General features: G+C 40.6%; 1 protein-coding gene across 7 annotated transcripts in view; it reads left to right on the forward strand.

Annotated features, from left to right (window-relative positions):
* The window catches only part of sec31a (SEC31 homolog A, COPII coat complex component), a 29508-nt gene that overhangs the window by 7298 nt on the left and 8043 nt on the right, over positions 1-14167 (forward strand). For 6 of the 7 annotated variants that reach the window (XM_040007149.1, XM_040007150.1, XM_040007151.1 and 3 more), the window contains exons 12-22: positions 68-142; positions 236-277; positions 3329-3628; positions 4540-4654; positions 5179-5357; positions 5440-5566; positions 5750-5895; positions 6686-6859; positions 7924-8160; positions 9035-9136; positions 9616-9718. In XM_040007149.1, the coding sequence (XP_039863083.1) occupies positions 68-142; positions 236-277; positions 3329-3628; positions 4540-4654; positions 5179-5357; positions 5440-5566; positions 5750-5895; positions 6686-6859; positions 7924-8160; positions 9035-9136; positions 9616-9718 (1600 nt within the window). The remainder of the gene's footprint in view (positions 1-67; positions 143-235; positions 278-3328; positions 3629-4539; positions 4655-5178; positions 5358-5439; positions 5567-5749; positions 5896-6685; positions 6860-7923; positions 8161-9034; positions 9137-9615; positions 9719-14167) is intronic. The other variant, XM_040007153.1, reaches the window with a different exon arrangement.

The following is a 14167-nucleotide window of genomic DNA, read 5'->3' on the forward strand; positions in this document are numbered from 1 at the left end:
TTTAATCAATAATGTTTTTGCTGAAATTTGTGTGGATAATGCTAATGTGGATGTTATGTGTTTTAAGGTTAATTTTGAAAGTGACATCCGTAGCAAGTACCTGGAACTTCTGGGGTACAACAAAGAGGAGCTGGCTTTAAAGGTGCGACATGTTATCTGTTCATCTGTATGTGAAATATGATGCTACGCATGTTTTTCAGTTGAACTTGTGATTAATTTATCCATTTGTTGTCAGATTTCAGCAGCACTAGAGGAGCAGTCTGCCAATCCCCTGAAGGTAAGCTTGTCAAAGCAGCTAATCTTATATTGTGAATTTTAAAGGAGTATCTCAGCATTAAATCTCTTTATGGGGTATCAGAGATAAAGGATGCCACTCTGATGTGTGTCCTTTAAAAGTGAATAAAGATGAATGTGAAAGTCAATACTTAGTGTGATCACCTTTATCCTTTAACATAGCCTGAAGTTTGTTAGCAAGTTTTCTTGTCATTTCTTTAACTGCTCTTAGTAGCTTTTTTCCGTTCTTAGTTAAGATGATCCCACACTCCGCCAATAATGTTGAGATCTAGGTTCTAGGAATGCCAAACAACACTGATACTGATAGTGTTTTTCTATCCAGGTTTGCTTTTACTGCACTGGCAGTGTGTTTGGGATCATTGTTATGGTGAAAAATAAAGCTGGTGCAAATCAGATGCTTTCCAGGTGGTATTGCATGGTGAATCAGAATCTGACAGTACTTTTCTGTGTTCATAATTCCATCAGTTTTGACAAAATCCCCAGCACCACTCAGTGAAATGCAGGTCTAAACCATAACATATCCTCCTCCATGTTTTACAAAGGGCTGTAGACACTCTCTCCTAACCTCCTCTGTACAAATTGATAATGATGTGAGCCAAAGATTTTAAATTCAGTTCTTGTGTAATTTGGCATACCTCAGCCTTTTCTCCCTGTTTCCCCGCCTTCTTGAGAACATTTCTGATGAAGCTTTGTCAAACAGTAGACGGATTAACTGAAGGGCCAGATGTGTCTCTCAGGACCTGTGTCAGGTCTTTGCTGGATTTATTTCTAATTCTTAATAATGTGATTTTCCAATACTGTTTATCTGCTGAAGTTTTTTTGGGTTTTTTTAGATCTTCTTCTTTTGTCCTCCACTCTTCAGTTTCCTCAGTCTTTTAAAGGATACACTACACACAACCTGTGTAATAAATACTGTTTTATTCTTGTCAAACTGTAATATCTTTGACATTTTTCATAGATTTAACTTAAATATGAAATGGGAACAAATGATATGTTTTTGCGATGGGCTGCTAGTAACAAAGTGCATATGCATGTAGACAACACCCTGAATGAAAAGGAAGCAAAAAGTTTTTCTGGTACAAGGACTGATAATGTGTGAAAAAGCAGCCAATGTCCAAAGACATAGAGAAGCCCGGAGAAGTACTTCTCAAGGCCACTCATTGGAGAGCCAATGAGAGACTTTTGCACAGTACTGCATGCACAGGAAACTAGTGGGAAACACACTAACTAGCCAGCTAGCATCCTCCTTCAGATATTTTTATGTCTGTGCTTTCTGAGCTGTGCTTTCTGAGCAGTCCAAGTTTGAAGTTTTCCTTTGGTGTAAAATTGCTGGAAAAGGACTATTGGCTTGCCACATCAGATTTTCTTATTTAAACAAGCGTCATGGAGATTTGTAATTTTTAAGTCTCTCCTGAGACTCAGCCTATCCATTTATGTCCTCTGTAATGGACATTTGTTTTTGGTCTATATCTTTTGACTTAAGTCCCAGTGTGCTTTAAATAGGACATCCTGGCCTTTACAATTATATCTCATCTGTTTGCTCCAAATAGGCAGGAAATCACCAAAAAGTTAAACTGAAAGATATTTTTTCCCCTCAATCCTCACAAACAAAAGCAACTCAAAAAAGTCAAACCCTAATCCAACAAGAACTCCTGCTTTTTCAACTTTGGAATGAAACCTTTCCAGGCTTTTCCTAGTAGCAAGAAAGAAATATGGATATCAAAACATTATTGACATGATTCTGGCTCATCTGACATTTCATTCTGTGGGTAAAGCAGCAAAATTATATCTCAATTGGTGAAGTTAATAACAATTTGTAAAAAAAAAAATCATTAAACATAATGTTTGCAGTCTAATGATGAATAGTAGCAGTTTTATACTGGAAAATGTATCACTAAACCGCTGTTCAGGTTTCCAGACAAGGACTACACACACAGTGTCACCAGTTTCATAGCAGGAAGACTTAGCAGCTCAATAATGTAACATTTCCTTCAGGTTTTGTTGGACTCCAAAAACTGAACTGAAAGACCGTATCCCATCACGCTCACATTTATCAGGTGCACACAAATGCAACACTACATGCAACATTAAACATAATGAAAAGCTGCTACAAGGGTCAGCCTGCCTCTTTAAAAGGATGTAGCTGTTACCTTCTAAAAAACTTCCTATGGTCTTGAAATGTTTGTCTTTCCATTCCAAGACCATTTCTTAAATGAGCAAAGTTTTACATTGATGTAAACTTTTTATTTGCTCCTCACGTGTATTTTCACGACACTGCTATGCTATGCAGTCCATATTTCACCCCACATTGGTCTCCATTCAACTCAGCCTGTTCTGATCTGTTCGCATTTGTTCACTGACAGAAGAATAAAAAAGTCTGACTGATTGCTGCTGGCAGTAATTACAGCTTGTCAAAGCCTCAGTTCATGGCGGAAAAGATGTAAAGTGTTTGTCTCTGTCTTATGGTTTGCAATATGGGAAGTGTTGTAAGCAACAAAGTCGTGTTTCAATGCTATAAATTCAACTTCGCTTTTTGACATTACTCAGAGGAAGCTCGACATTTGAAAGTTACAATCACAGCAAAAAAGTGGAAATTCTTGAGTCTGCAGTGCCGCACACTTTAGGAAAGCACTCTGTCACACGCGCTTGTATGCACTGCTCACTTTCTGTATAAATGTATTGCAGTGTTTATGCATCTGCTTCCAGCAGTGACCTCAAATAGGAGCTTTACTCCAGTGCTAAATCTAGTGATTTTGCTTTTGTCTTCATTCTCTGAAATATGGAAAATAATATTGGTCTGACTTAGGTTCTGATCCCAGTTTGAAATTCACATTTCCCTAAATGTTGATTTAAATACACTTTTTTTTTTTTTTTTTTAGCTGAAACCAATTAAATAATATATGCCTGACCTGACTGCCCCCCAGTAAGCTGAATCCATACTGTTTCTGGTGATGCACACATCCCAGCCTCAGCCTGATGTGGCAGATCATATTATGCAGTTGACTCTGAATCCATCTCCGCCTCTTCTGTTCAGGTGGATGTGCCCGCTCCAGCCACGCTGCAGCCATTAGCAGACCTCAGCTTCATGCCGCCTGCTGACACTCCAGAGGCAGCATTTGACATGATTGCTGCTGTAAACCTTCAGCCTGCAGCCATGCTTGATCTCAATTCCACTCCTGAAGCAGAGGATGAGGATACAGCAGCACCAGCGGCAGATCCAGAAGATGCTCTTCGCAGTGAGCCATATGCAAATTTGGATCAGGTTCTCCCAGAGTTGGAGGTGGATGAGAATGAGAATGAGGAGGAAGAGGAGGAAGAGATCCCCTTAGCTCAGGTACACCTTTGTTTCCCCATTAAAAAGAGCTGAGCAGCAAAGTTACAGGAGTGCAAACTTTTTAGCTGTTTTCAGTAATGAACTTCAGATAATTTGAGGAGAATCAATACAGCATTATTTCCACAGCTGTCCATGAATTAGTAATAAAATGTGATTAAGATAATACATTGTTTAAATTTATAATAGAGAAAACTCACTGAACAAAAAATAATCCAAAATCATTTTGGCTGTAATGTGGAGCTGTCACCAAATATTAAAACAACCTATTGGAAACTGATTGAACACTACGGAAAGCTGAAAACACCTGTCTGGGTGTGCATATTTTTTTTTATAATTAATGAACCATGTAATCTGATTACTAACACTGTTTGACTCTTCATGCAGGAATAGATGGATTCTGGGTTGGTTTTAGGCATGCTCAAGGGGTTAGTCCAAACTGAAATATCTCAGAAAAAACTGTATGAATTGTTATAAAGTTTGGTACGTATACCCTTGTTGCTATGGCAACATTTACTTGATTGAAATAGCAAAAATTTGGCACGGGTATCCACTGTGCCAGGAAGGTGGAGGGCTCACTAAAGTTATCATGAGACTGGCAGTTGTTGTTTTAAATGAAATATCTCAGCATCTTTGGGGTGGCCTGTCATGAAGTTGTTGATCCCATGACTTTGCATAATCTTACATTTCTGAAATTTACAAAACTAAGGACATTTCAGTGAGTCTCAGCTGCACTTTATAATGCTAGTGAGCAAGTGTTGGCATGGTAACCTGCTAAATTATGATTATGAAACTGTACTGTTACTAAGTTTAGCCTCAGGGCCTTTCATTATGTTAGAAAATCTTTAGTATCCTGGAACACTTGAAGGCTGGAGAAAAGATTGAAGCATCATTACATGTTTCTGTTGTTACAGGAGATGACAGCATCAGTTGATGAGGAGCCCATTCCTGCTGAGACATTAGCCCCTATTGAGGTCCGAGCTCCAGCTCCAACACCAGCAGGAGGGGTCAATCTCAGCATTAGTCAAGGTAACAGCACTATCAGTGTTTCAACACATTAACTCAGTAATTTGTTGTTTGCCCTGGGATTTTAACCATCATCAAATTGTAACGGGTATGGATATGTGGCAGGATAAATCCAAAGGTGTGTATAGTAAGGCACCAGAGAGTTGAAAAAGAAATCCACTAGGAGGTGGATTTAAGTGGGAACTTATACTCTTCTGACTCATTATTACTAGTATTTTCTTCAATATTAAAGTAATCTAGTTAGAGATGTCTGAACTTTTAACAGCTAAGTCTGCTGCTTTTGAGGATTTACTTTTCTTTCAGTAGAGGAAGAAAAAGCAGCTCTTTATAAAAGAAAAGCTCAGACATACATTTAAAGCAGACAGCTGTTATATGATTATAAATTGGTTGAAGGTCTCACACCAGTAAAGACAGAAGCCATTCGAGGAGGGCTTTGTTTGTTGGACATGAAGATGTCACATTTATGAAGCTCACACCTGCCACTGGGTTTTTTCCTAAACATAATGGGGTTTTTTATTTCTTGCCAGATGTGGATGGGCTCATCACACAAGCTCTGCTGACTGGAGACTTTGAGGGAGCTGTGGAGCTTTGTCTCCATGACAACCGATTGGCGGACAGCATCATATTGGCCATTGCTGGAGGGCCAGAACTTTTAGAAAAAACCCAGAAGAAGTATTTTACAAAATCACACAGCAAGATAACCAAGGTGACAACTGGGGGAAACTTCCTTGAGTGTTTTTTGATTAAGAACGTGTTACTGGTGTTGTAATTGTGTATTTGTCCTGCAGCTGATCAATGCAGTGGTAATGAAAGACTGGCACGACATCCTGAAGACGTGTGACCTTCAGAACTGGAAGGAGGCTCTGGCAGCCGTCATGACCTACGCTCAGCCTGAGGAGTTCTCTTCCCTCTGCGGTTAGTTCACATGTATTTTGTTGTTGGATATCAGGGGGTCGATCACCTTTTTTAAGGTGAAGACTTACTGTTTGAATTTAGTATTTAGATTTCTTCTCTATCCAGGCATTTTGTAAATTCTATATAAATAAATCTATTTTCTTTACTTACATTCAGTCCATCCTGATTTTCAATTTTTTTAAGACCTTCTCGGGGACAGACTGGAGGCATCAGAAGATGCTAACCTACAATCCCAAGCCTGTTTGTGCTACATCTGTGCTGGCAATGTGGAGAAACTTGTCTCTTGCTGGACCAGAGTGCAGAACGGACACTTTCCTCTCTCACTGCAGGTATAGAAGCTCTGCTGCTCATGTTTTCTTTTTTAAATGTGTAGTGGCACATGTTTAGCTGCTTTGTAGGTGGCAGAAACAAGCTTATTAATGCTTTTCCTTTGATTGAACAAATTTGTCTTTTATCTTTCAGTTTTGTTTCTTCCAGGAATATGTCTGGCTTTTTAGCTGCTAAACACTCCTCTATGTTCACTAGCTCTCTCCAGCTGTGTCTTTCTGCTCTTTGTTGATTAGCAGGAATTAAACAGTGGCTTATTAGAGCTTTTACAGTGGGAATGAACCAAAACAATCCTATTTTGAGCTTAGGACAGTCACTACCTTTCATTTCGTCATTTTGCGTTATATTATGAACAAAAATATTCATTTTACTTTAAATCTGTGCTAACCAATAATTTTTGTATTAGTAATGACTCAAGTGATAAGTCATTGCAAAGAAATTCTGAGGAAAATCTTCACCTAACCCTGCAGTGTCCCTGCATTTCCATTCCAGGACAAAACTATATGCTACCACTCCAGCACCAAAGAGCACACAGACACAAGTAGCAACTGGCTGGTGAAGACTGTGAAGTGTTTAGCAGCTAAAGAGACAGTTTTCTGGAGACAAAAATAGAAAGCACCTCCTAAACATGAAGCCAAATTAAAGTAGATAAAGTTGCTGGTTAAGTAAACAGGGAGCTTGTGGATTATGAACTGTTTATAGTTGGTAATAAGCCAATATTTCTCGAAGTGACCATTGACATATTTAATTAATGACGTTGTCGTGCTCATATATTGTGCCTCTGTGCCTCAGGACCTGGTGGAGAAAGTGGTGGTGCTGCGGCGTGCAGTAGAGCAGACCCAGCGCTCTGGCCCCGCTGCTATCGGCATCCTGCTAGCTGAGAAGATGAGCCAGTATGCCAACCTGCTGGCCTCCCAGGGCAGTTTGGCCACTGCCATCACCTATCTGCCTGACAACAGCAACCAGGTATGTACACAGCTGCTGTTTGTTGCACCTGCTCTCTGAAAAGTGTGTGTGTTTTTTTAAATATTTTAATATTTGGGAGTATTTGTCCTTAATGAGATATAAATTTCCATGAATACACTCGGCCTAATCATCCCTGCTGTTTTTCATTGTTACTGGTTATAGGTTTGTTTTCATGACCATGAACAGGGTCTATGGTATTAATTAAAAGCATCAGTTTAAACGAAGCATCACTGAACTGGACTGCTCCACCATTTTAGTGCTGTTCTTACTTAGGATTACATGTCTGTCTGTGCAGTGCACCTGTACAGGTTGAAATGCTGCTTGCTCACCAAGCTTGTTAGTGTTGCTGTTAACAGGACTCTTAACAGTTTTACATTAATAAAGTTCTTCTCCATGCAAACATCCAGACATTTAAATGACAGTAAATGACCTTTTTCACGTTCAACAATAGAAATTTAGATTTTTATATAGTCAGTTTATATTTTTTTTATAGTCAGTTCTTATATTAAGACATCTGAGGGATTCAATGTGTTGTTAAACCTCTTAACATTGACAGGTTTGGTTCATTTAAGGTTAAAGGGGGCTCTATGAGACCCACAATGTGAAATGAGTTTGACATCACAGGTTTGGACCATCAGACCCCAGACAGACATGGTCAAATAGAGGGACTTAAGCGAAAAACCTTACTAAGCTCATTTCTTTTTTACTTAAATAACAAATGGAGTTATTTAATTTGTCTGTGTGCAAAGCAATAAAAATGTATAATGTTTTTCAGTCTGTTTAGTTTCATAATTCTTAATCTTTTTTTTTTCTTAAATAATAACAGAGGTACCAAACATACAAGCAGTAAAAAACATTTTATTCCAGTATTTTTTTGATGGCATGCACACTTTTTATTGTGCTCAGTTATTGGAAACTGCAGAAGGAAAAAAAAATGAAGTGATCAGTTGAGAAGTATTGCTGTTACTGGTGTTTTTTGAAATCATTTATTATAATTTAATATGCAATGTAGCTTTCCTCATCAAGAATGACAGGATCTAACCCAGGTCTTTTGCTCCATTCAGGTTGCCATTCAGCAGCTTCGTGACCGTCTCACTCGGGCTCTTGGGCAGCAGGGGTCGGCTCCTGGAGCTTCAGTGCAAACCCAGAGAACTCCATCTCAGCTGCCTGCCCCTCGGGCTCAGCTTCGGCATCCTTACACCCAGGTCCATCCCACCATGGTGCCTCAGCCCACCCCAGCAGCACCAGTCCCCATGCCTACATCCGCCTCCGCCCCAGCACAGCCACAGTATTACCAGCCAGTATGTTCCGCAGAGCTGCCACTACATCTCATAACAGTGTTTACACACAGATCTGATTTTCTTGGTTCTTATCTCTCTATCATTTACTCTGATTTGCATTTGTTATGATTTTATTGACAAATTTTTTATACAAATGTATAAACTACCCAAGAATAAGATTCTGAAATCCAGCATAAACATACACAGATGCATCGTCTTAACTACACTGTAATAAAAAATTGGATTTAAAAAATAGATACTGCAAGTAAGTGATCGCCACATTTTCCCACATTAATGAAAACAGATGTATAACCATTTTCATACAATACAATACAATTTCATAGAATATAGTTAACATAGTTTCTTTTCTTGGGAGTTTTGTTTATTCAACAATATCTGTCTTTAAATCTAGGAAATGAGAAGATCTCTCTCTCTTAGCCTTAATTTACAATTCCAGTTCATGTGTGTGGATTAATCTGTTCTTTGATGTGTTCATGTTGAATCTTGATTTAAGTTTATATCAGACCTGAGGGCAGACTGGTCTATTTCCTGTTCTTCCTCTAAATTTGACATCTCCACACTTACTAACTACCTGACAAAGTGCTCATTTTAATTTCCTGATGTGTTGTAGTCATTTCATCATTTGCCAGTCCATTCTTGCCAGGGTTTAAATGACAAGCTGTGGGTACTTTTATCAGCATCTGGGCAATTTTGTTATTGTGTCTAAACTTTCTTTCAGGATGTTGTGTTCTTGTAATTTGAACCTTGGCTCGTATAAAGTCCTCTCTTATGTCCACCCGTCCAATGTTTGTGCATTGTGGCGTTGTTTGGTGTGTGCTCCCCTCCCATGCTGCGGCCATCATTGGTATGTGCCGTGTGTTTCTGTGTGCTTCAGATGAGGGCAGCCTCCACTGTCACCTCCTGGAGTAACCAAACTCCCACAGCCCTCCCCAATGTCCCTCCTCCTCTTCAAGTAGGCAGCGCCTCTGACCAGAAGGTATACTGAGCATTACCGCCCATTCAACCTTGACACACACTTCTTTTTGCAATTTAAAAAGCTTCACTGAGCAGGCCAAAGGTCCACATCCCAAACCTTCCCATGGCTTCCAACCCTCATTGCTAGCTACCATCACTGAACTTCCTGTTAGTACTTCCGTGGCTACAGTGCATTCAAAAGCTTCATTCAATCTGTTTCTGCTGCCGCCTCATAATTAATGTGAATCACTGCATGATTTATAGCTTACTCTTCATGGTTTAAAACAAAATGCATGCCCTTCTGCACAAATTAAGCTTAACTGAAGTGCGGTTATTGCATCACTTTTATCTGTGAAAGCTCTTTTAACATAAGACTATTCTGCCCTCTAGCAAAACTAAGCTTTATTATAATCACTACATAACTTGCTTTTGTAGAGCACAGTGTTGATTCTCAGTGGACAGAGGAGGAAGAGTTCAGATTTGTTGTCCCTGCTTTTTCAGGTGGAGCCTTCAAACCCGATGTACGGGATTCCAGCCTCAGGCACGGCTGCAGCTCCTCCAGTCTCCTCCCCTCCTGCCTACATGTATTCTCATCAGTACCAGCGTAAGTGTTTTCACTTCCAGAACTTAGCTGTCTATCATGAGGGGCATTGGCTTACGAAAAAAATAGATTTCATTTTAGTAAAACAACCTTGTCTTGCACATTAGGCCCAAATTTATTAATATGTATATATATATATATATATATATATATATATATATATATATATATATATATATATTCTGTATTACTACATTAATACACACACATACCCTTGACAATACAATGCACAGTTTGTGCTTCATTTGGTGGTTTCAGTAAGAAACAGTTTACCAGCTTGCACATTTCAAACACATTTGATACAGTTTTATTCAAGTTTTTTTTTTTTTTGACCTAACAAACAGGAATATTCCTACAATATGATCCAGTTAGTAGGGGTGCAACGATACACAAAATTCACGGTTCGGTTCGGTTCGATACTTTGGTGTCACGGTTCGATATTTTTTCGATACAAAAAAAATGTTCATGCCTTTTTAATTTGTCATTTATTAAACTTATAAATATATATTTTAACTCAAAAGTACAGTTTTTAAATTTAATGTTGCTGAAACAAAAGTAATTAAAAAAATTAATATATCTCAGGGCTCTCAAAATGTCAAAATCCCTGGTAGCCCTTCGGGCAGGGACTCTTCAGTTTTTGGTAGCCCAAAATAAATGTAAGTAGCCCGAATAAAAAAGAGAGCAATTTTTTGATTGATGTTTTGTTTCCTTACAATATTACATTAAGTATACTTTAAGGAAACAAAACATTAATCAAAAAATTGTTGAAACACAAATTACAACATTGTATAAAAATTACAATCATCAACTCAAATACTTGGTTCTAATTGAACAGAAATTTCTATGAACTTGTAAGAACTGTGTAGGACATGAATCAGTCTGTGTCAGATCCTGAATTTGAAATTTGCCACTGAAGTCACAGGGTAAGAGGCAAGTGGAACCAAGATCGAGGCCATTTGCTTTTTGAAGTTTGCAAAGACTGCTAAATTTTGCCAGTGGTAGTTCACTCTTTGCAACATAGTACGCTGTTCTAAACAGATTTTTCAGGTTTATTTTTAGTATGTTATTTGCAATTGGTGTTTGTTCTGGGAAAGATATTGCAGACTGAGCAATAATGTGTTTCTTGCATTTCTCATGGGTTCTAATGGGGGCCTTTCTTAAAATGACTGGTCCCAGTAACAAAGGCGCTTGTCGACTCAGAAATCGAGAGAAAACCAACAACACACCCGGCAGAACATTATGTTATTTACACGGGTGCACATAAGTGGTCCGCATGTGCGCATTCGCTGTCAAAATAAAAGACGCGCACCAGATAAGAAGTTGCAACGCGCGTTCTCGTCCATATAAAAAGCACTGTTTTTGTCCGCTAGAGTGGGATTTTCACGACACATTCCGCACCACATCTCTGTGCGTTCATCATTTGTTTGAAGCCAGCTCACCTCCTGCAACCACTTTTCCGAGAATACGCGCTTCTTTTGTGGTTCGGACTCCTTCTGACATTTGTTTGGAGGTGGAGGAACACCAAAGTAATTGCTTAAAGGAGCTTCTTCGACATCTTTAAGAGTTCTAAACAAATGTCTGTCCTCCTCCAGAAAATCTTATGTATGCAAACACGCGTTGCAACTTCATATCTTGTGCGCGTTTTTTTTTTTTTTTGACAGCGAATGTGCACCTGCGGACCACTTATGTGCAGCCCTGGTTATATAGCTCGTCATATTGCAGCCACAGAAATTCTTTTGTCCATGAAACCATAAAGCTGCACTTTCTTTTTGCCTTATAGTCTGATTTGTCATAACTTTTCCGTTTTGTGGTAAGCTTTTCTTTGGCTGTCACTTCTTCACCCTGACCTGTCTTATTTGGCTCAGCAGAACTAAAATAAATATCCTGCTGCTTTTACACACACACACACACATAACGGTCAGCGATTCTCTGCGCGATCAACCTCTCACATGTTTAAGCTTGCTGCGGGAGATTTCACTTGTCATGTTTGCATAGTAAGCTAACGATTAATAAGACGATGTCAGAGGAATTGGTGCGCAAATTATCATCACTCACCAATCAGTGCTGTCGCTCTCTAGCGATTTTGCAAGCCCTGTATCTGATTGAGGAATCACTCATCTTTGGAAAAGAGAGTTTATTACAGAGAAATGGCGCTTTCCAAAATAAAAGCTATACTATACGCTTCTTCTGGGCTATATTCTCAGCAGCATATTGTAGCGGGTCAGGGCTGTTCGGGGTTCTGTTTGTACAGTTATGTTTTGTTTATGTTGCCATAGTGACGGGTGACGCCCTCTCGCTGCGACGGTGTGTCCTTCCGGGGTCAGAGGGCGCCTTGTGTGTTGTTGTTGTTGTTGCTGTGCGGTTGCCGCGCTGAGCAGTTAGCTAGCGGCAGTGTTCTTCTGCAGATGTCAATAAACGGCTGTGCTCCCTGGCTAGCTCACGGGAAGCAAAACCAAACGACACCTCAGTCTCCTCCTTGTCTGAGCTCGCCACATTGGTGTCAGAAGTGGGATGATGGTGGCACCCCATGTTCTGACCCGAGTGACTTTTCCCCCGCCGGTCGTGACCGGCTGGTGCGCTAAAAGAAGGCACCTGGACATTTGCAAAGTGAAAGCAAAAAACAAGCGCAAATTCAAACGCGATTTCAATATGTCACATATTGACAGTGGCTCACCGATGCCAATGACATAATTACCCAGCTACATTTCCGAAAGAATGCAAAAGCATTGACATATATTTTTCCTTCCTACAATAGCCCGACGGACAGGGCAGAGATAGATTTTGGTAGTACGACTGGAAAAATCGCTAGCCCCGGGACGTCGGGCTAGCGATTTTGCAAGCCCTGTGTTACAGGCATGGCCCTTTAAGGATGAAGCCTGATGGGAAATGTATTCGGGATGTGTGTAGCGGGACTGCCTGGTGTGTGTGTGAAGAGAGAGAGCGGAGAAGGGGAAAAAGTAACGGTTAGCTACAGAAGAGACGAAAAGAAAATAAATAAAAGGAATATAATAACTCCCTCGACAGCCAGAGTTGTGTCGGCGATGCTCGCTGTGAGTAAACTGTTTCAGCCCACTGTACGCGGTGTTCGTGCCTTAGAGAAGTAATAAAGTTCGGTGAAGCAGTTTCCTACGCCTCCTTCGATCTTTTTGCTAGCGGAGTTGACCTGTATAGTAAGCTGTTGCCGGCTACGAGTCAGTTACGGAACCTTCAAGTAACTGCCAGAGGTTTCCTTACTACGGTTCGGGGCCGCGGATCTGGCGCGGTAACACCTGTATCTGATTGAGGAATCACTCATCTTTGGAAAAGAGAGTTTATTACAGAGAAATGGCTCCTTCCAAAATAAAAGCAATACTATACACTTCTTCTGGGCTATATTCTCAGCAGCATATTGTAGCGGGTCAGGGCTGTTCGGGGTTCTGTTTGTACAGTTATGTTTTGTTTATGTTGCCATAGTGACGGGTGACGCCCTCTCGCTGCGACGGTGTGTCCTTCCGGGGTCAGAGGGCGCCCTGTGTTTTTTTTTTTTTTTAACTTTATTTAACAAACAATGAGTATACAACATACGAACAGATGAAGTATACAAAACAACAGAACATGAACACAAAAAGCCATGGGTAAAAGAAAAAGGTAACAATTATAGGAATACACGCAAAAATTCACATACATATATTGTTTTGAGAGCCTTTTTGTTGGTGGAGTCTGATATTGATTGTATGTACATTTCCACATGGGCGCCCTGTGTGTTGTTGTTGTTGCTGTGCGGTTGCCGCGCTGTGAGCAGTTAGCTAGCGGCAGTGAGCTAGCGGCAGTGTTCTTCTGCAGATGTCAATAAACGGCTGTGCTCCCTGGCTAGCTCACGGGAAGCAAGACCAAACGACACCTCCGTCTCCTCCTTGTCTGAGCTCGCCACATTGGTGTCAGAAGTGGGATGATGGTGGCACCCCATGTTCTGACCCGAGTGACTTTTCCCCCGCCGGTCGTGACCGGTCGGTGCGCCAAAAGAAGGCACCTGGACATTTGCAGGACTTTGTGTGGAGTAATGGGGTCGTCGGGGACGACTGACCCCTTAGGTGGGGGCTATGTAGCGGGTCAGGGCTGTTCGGGGTTCTGTTTGTACAGTTATGTTTTGTTTATGTTGCCATAGTGACGGGTGACGCCCTCTCGCTGCGACGGTGTGTCCTTCCGGGGTCAGAGGGCGCCCTGTGTGGTGTTGTTGTTGTTGCTGTGCGGTTGCCGCGCTGAGCAGTTAGCTAGCGGCAGTGTTCTTCTGCAGATGTCAATAAACGGCTGTGCTCCCTGGCTAGCTCACGGGAAGCAAGACCAAACGACACCTCCGTCTCCACCTTGTCTGAGCTCGCCACAATATTAAACATATCAGGTCCCCATAATGAGAATCATGTGCTAATGGCTGTCTAAATGACTCGGGTAAAGTTTGTAGCATGCATGCTTGCA

Source organism: Simochromis diagramma, unplaced genomic scaffold (assembly GCF_900408965.1).
Source record: "Simochromis diagramma unplaced genomic scaffold, fSimDia1.1 OVJJ01000682.1, whole genome shotgun sequence".
Taxonomy (NCBI): domain Eukaryota; kingdom Metazoa; phylum Chordata; class Actinopteri; order Cichliformes; family Cichlidae; genus Simochromis; species Simochromis diagramma.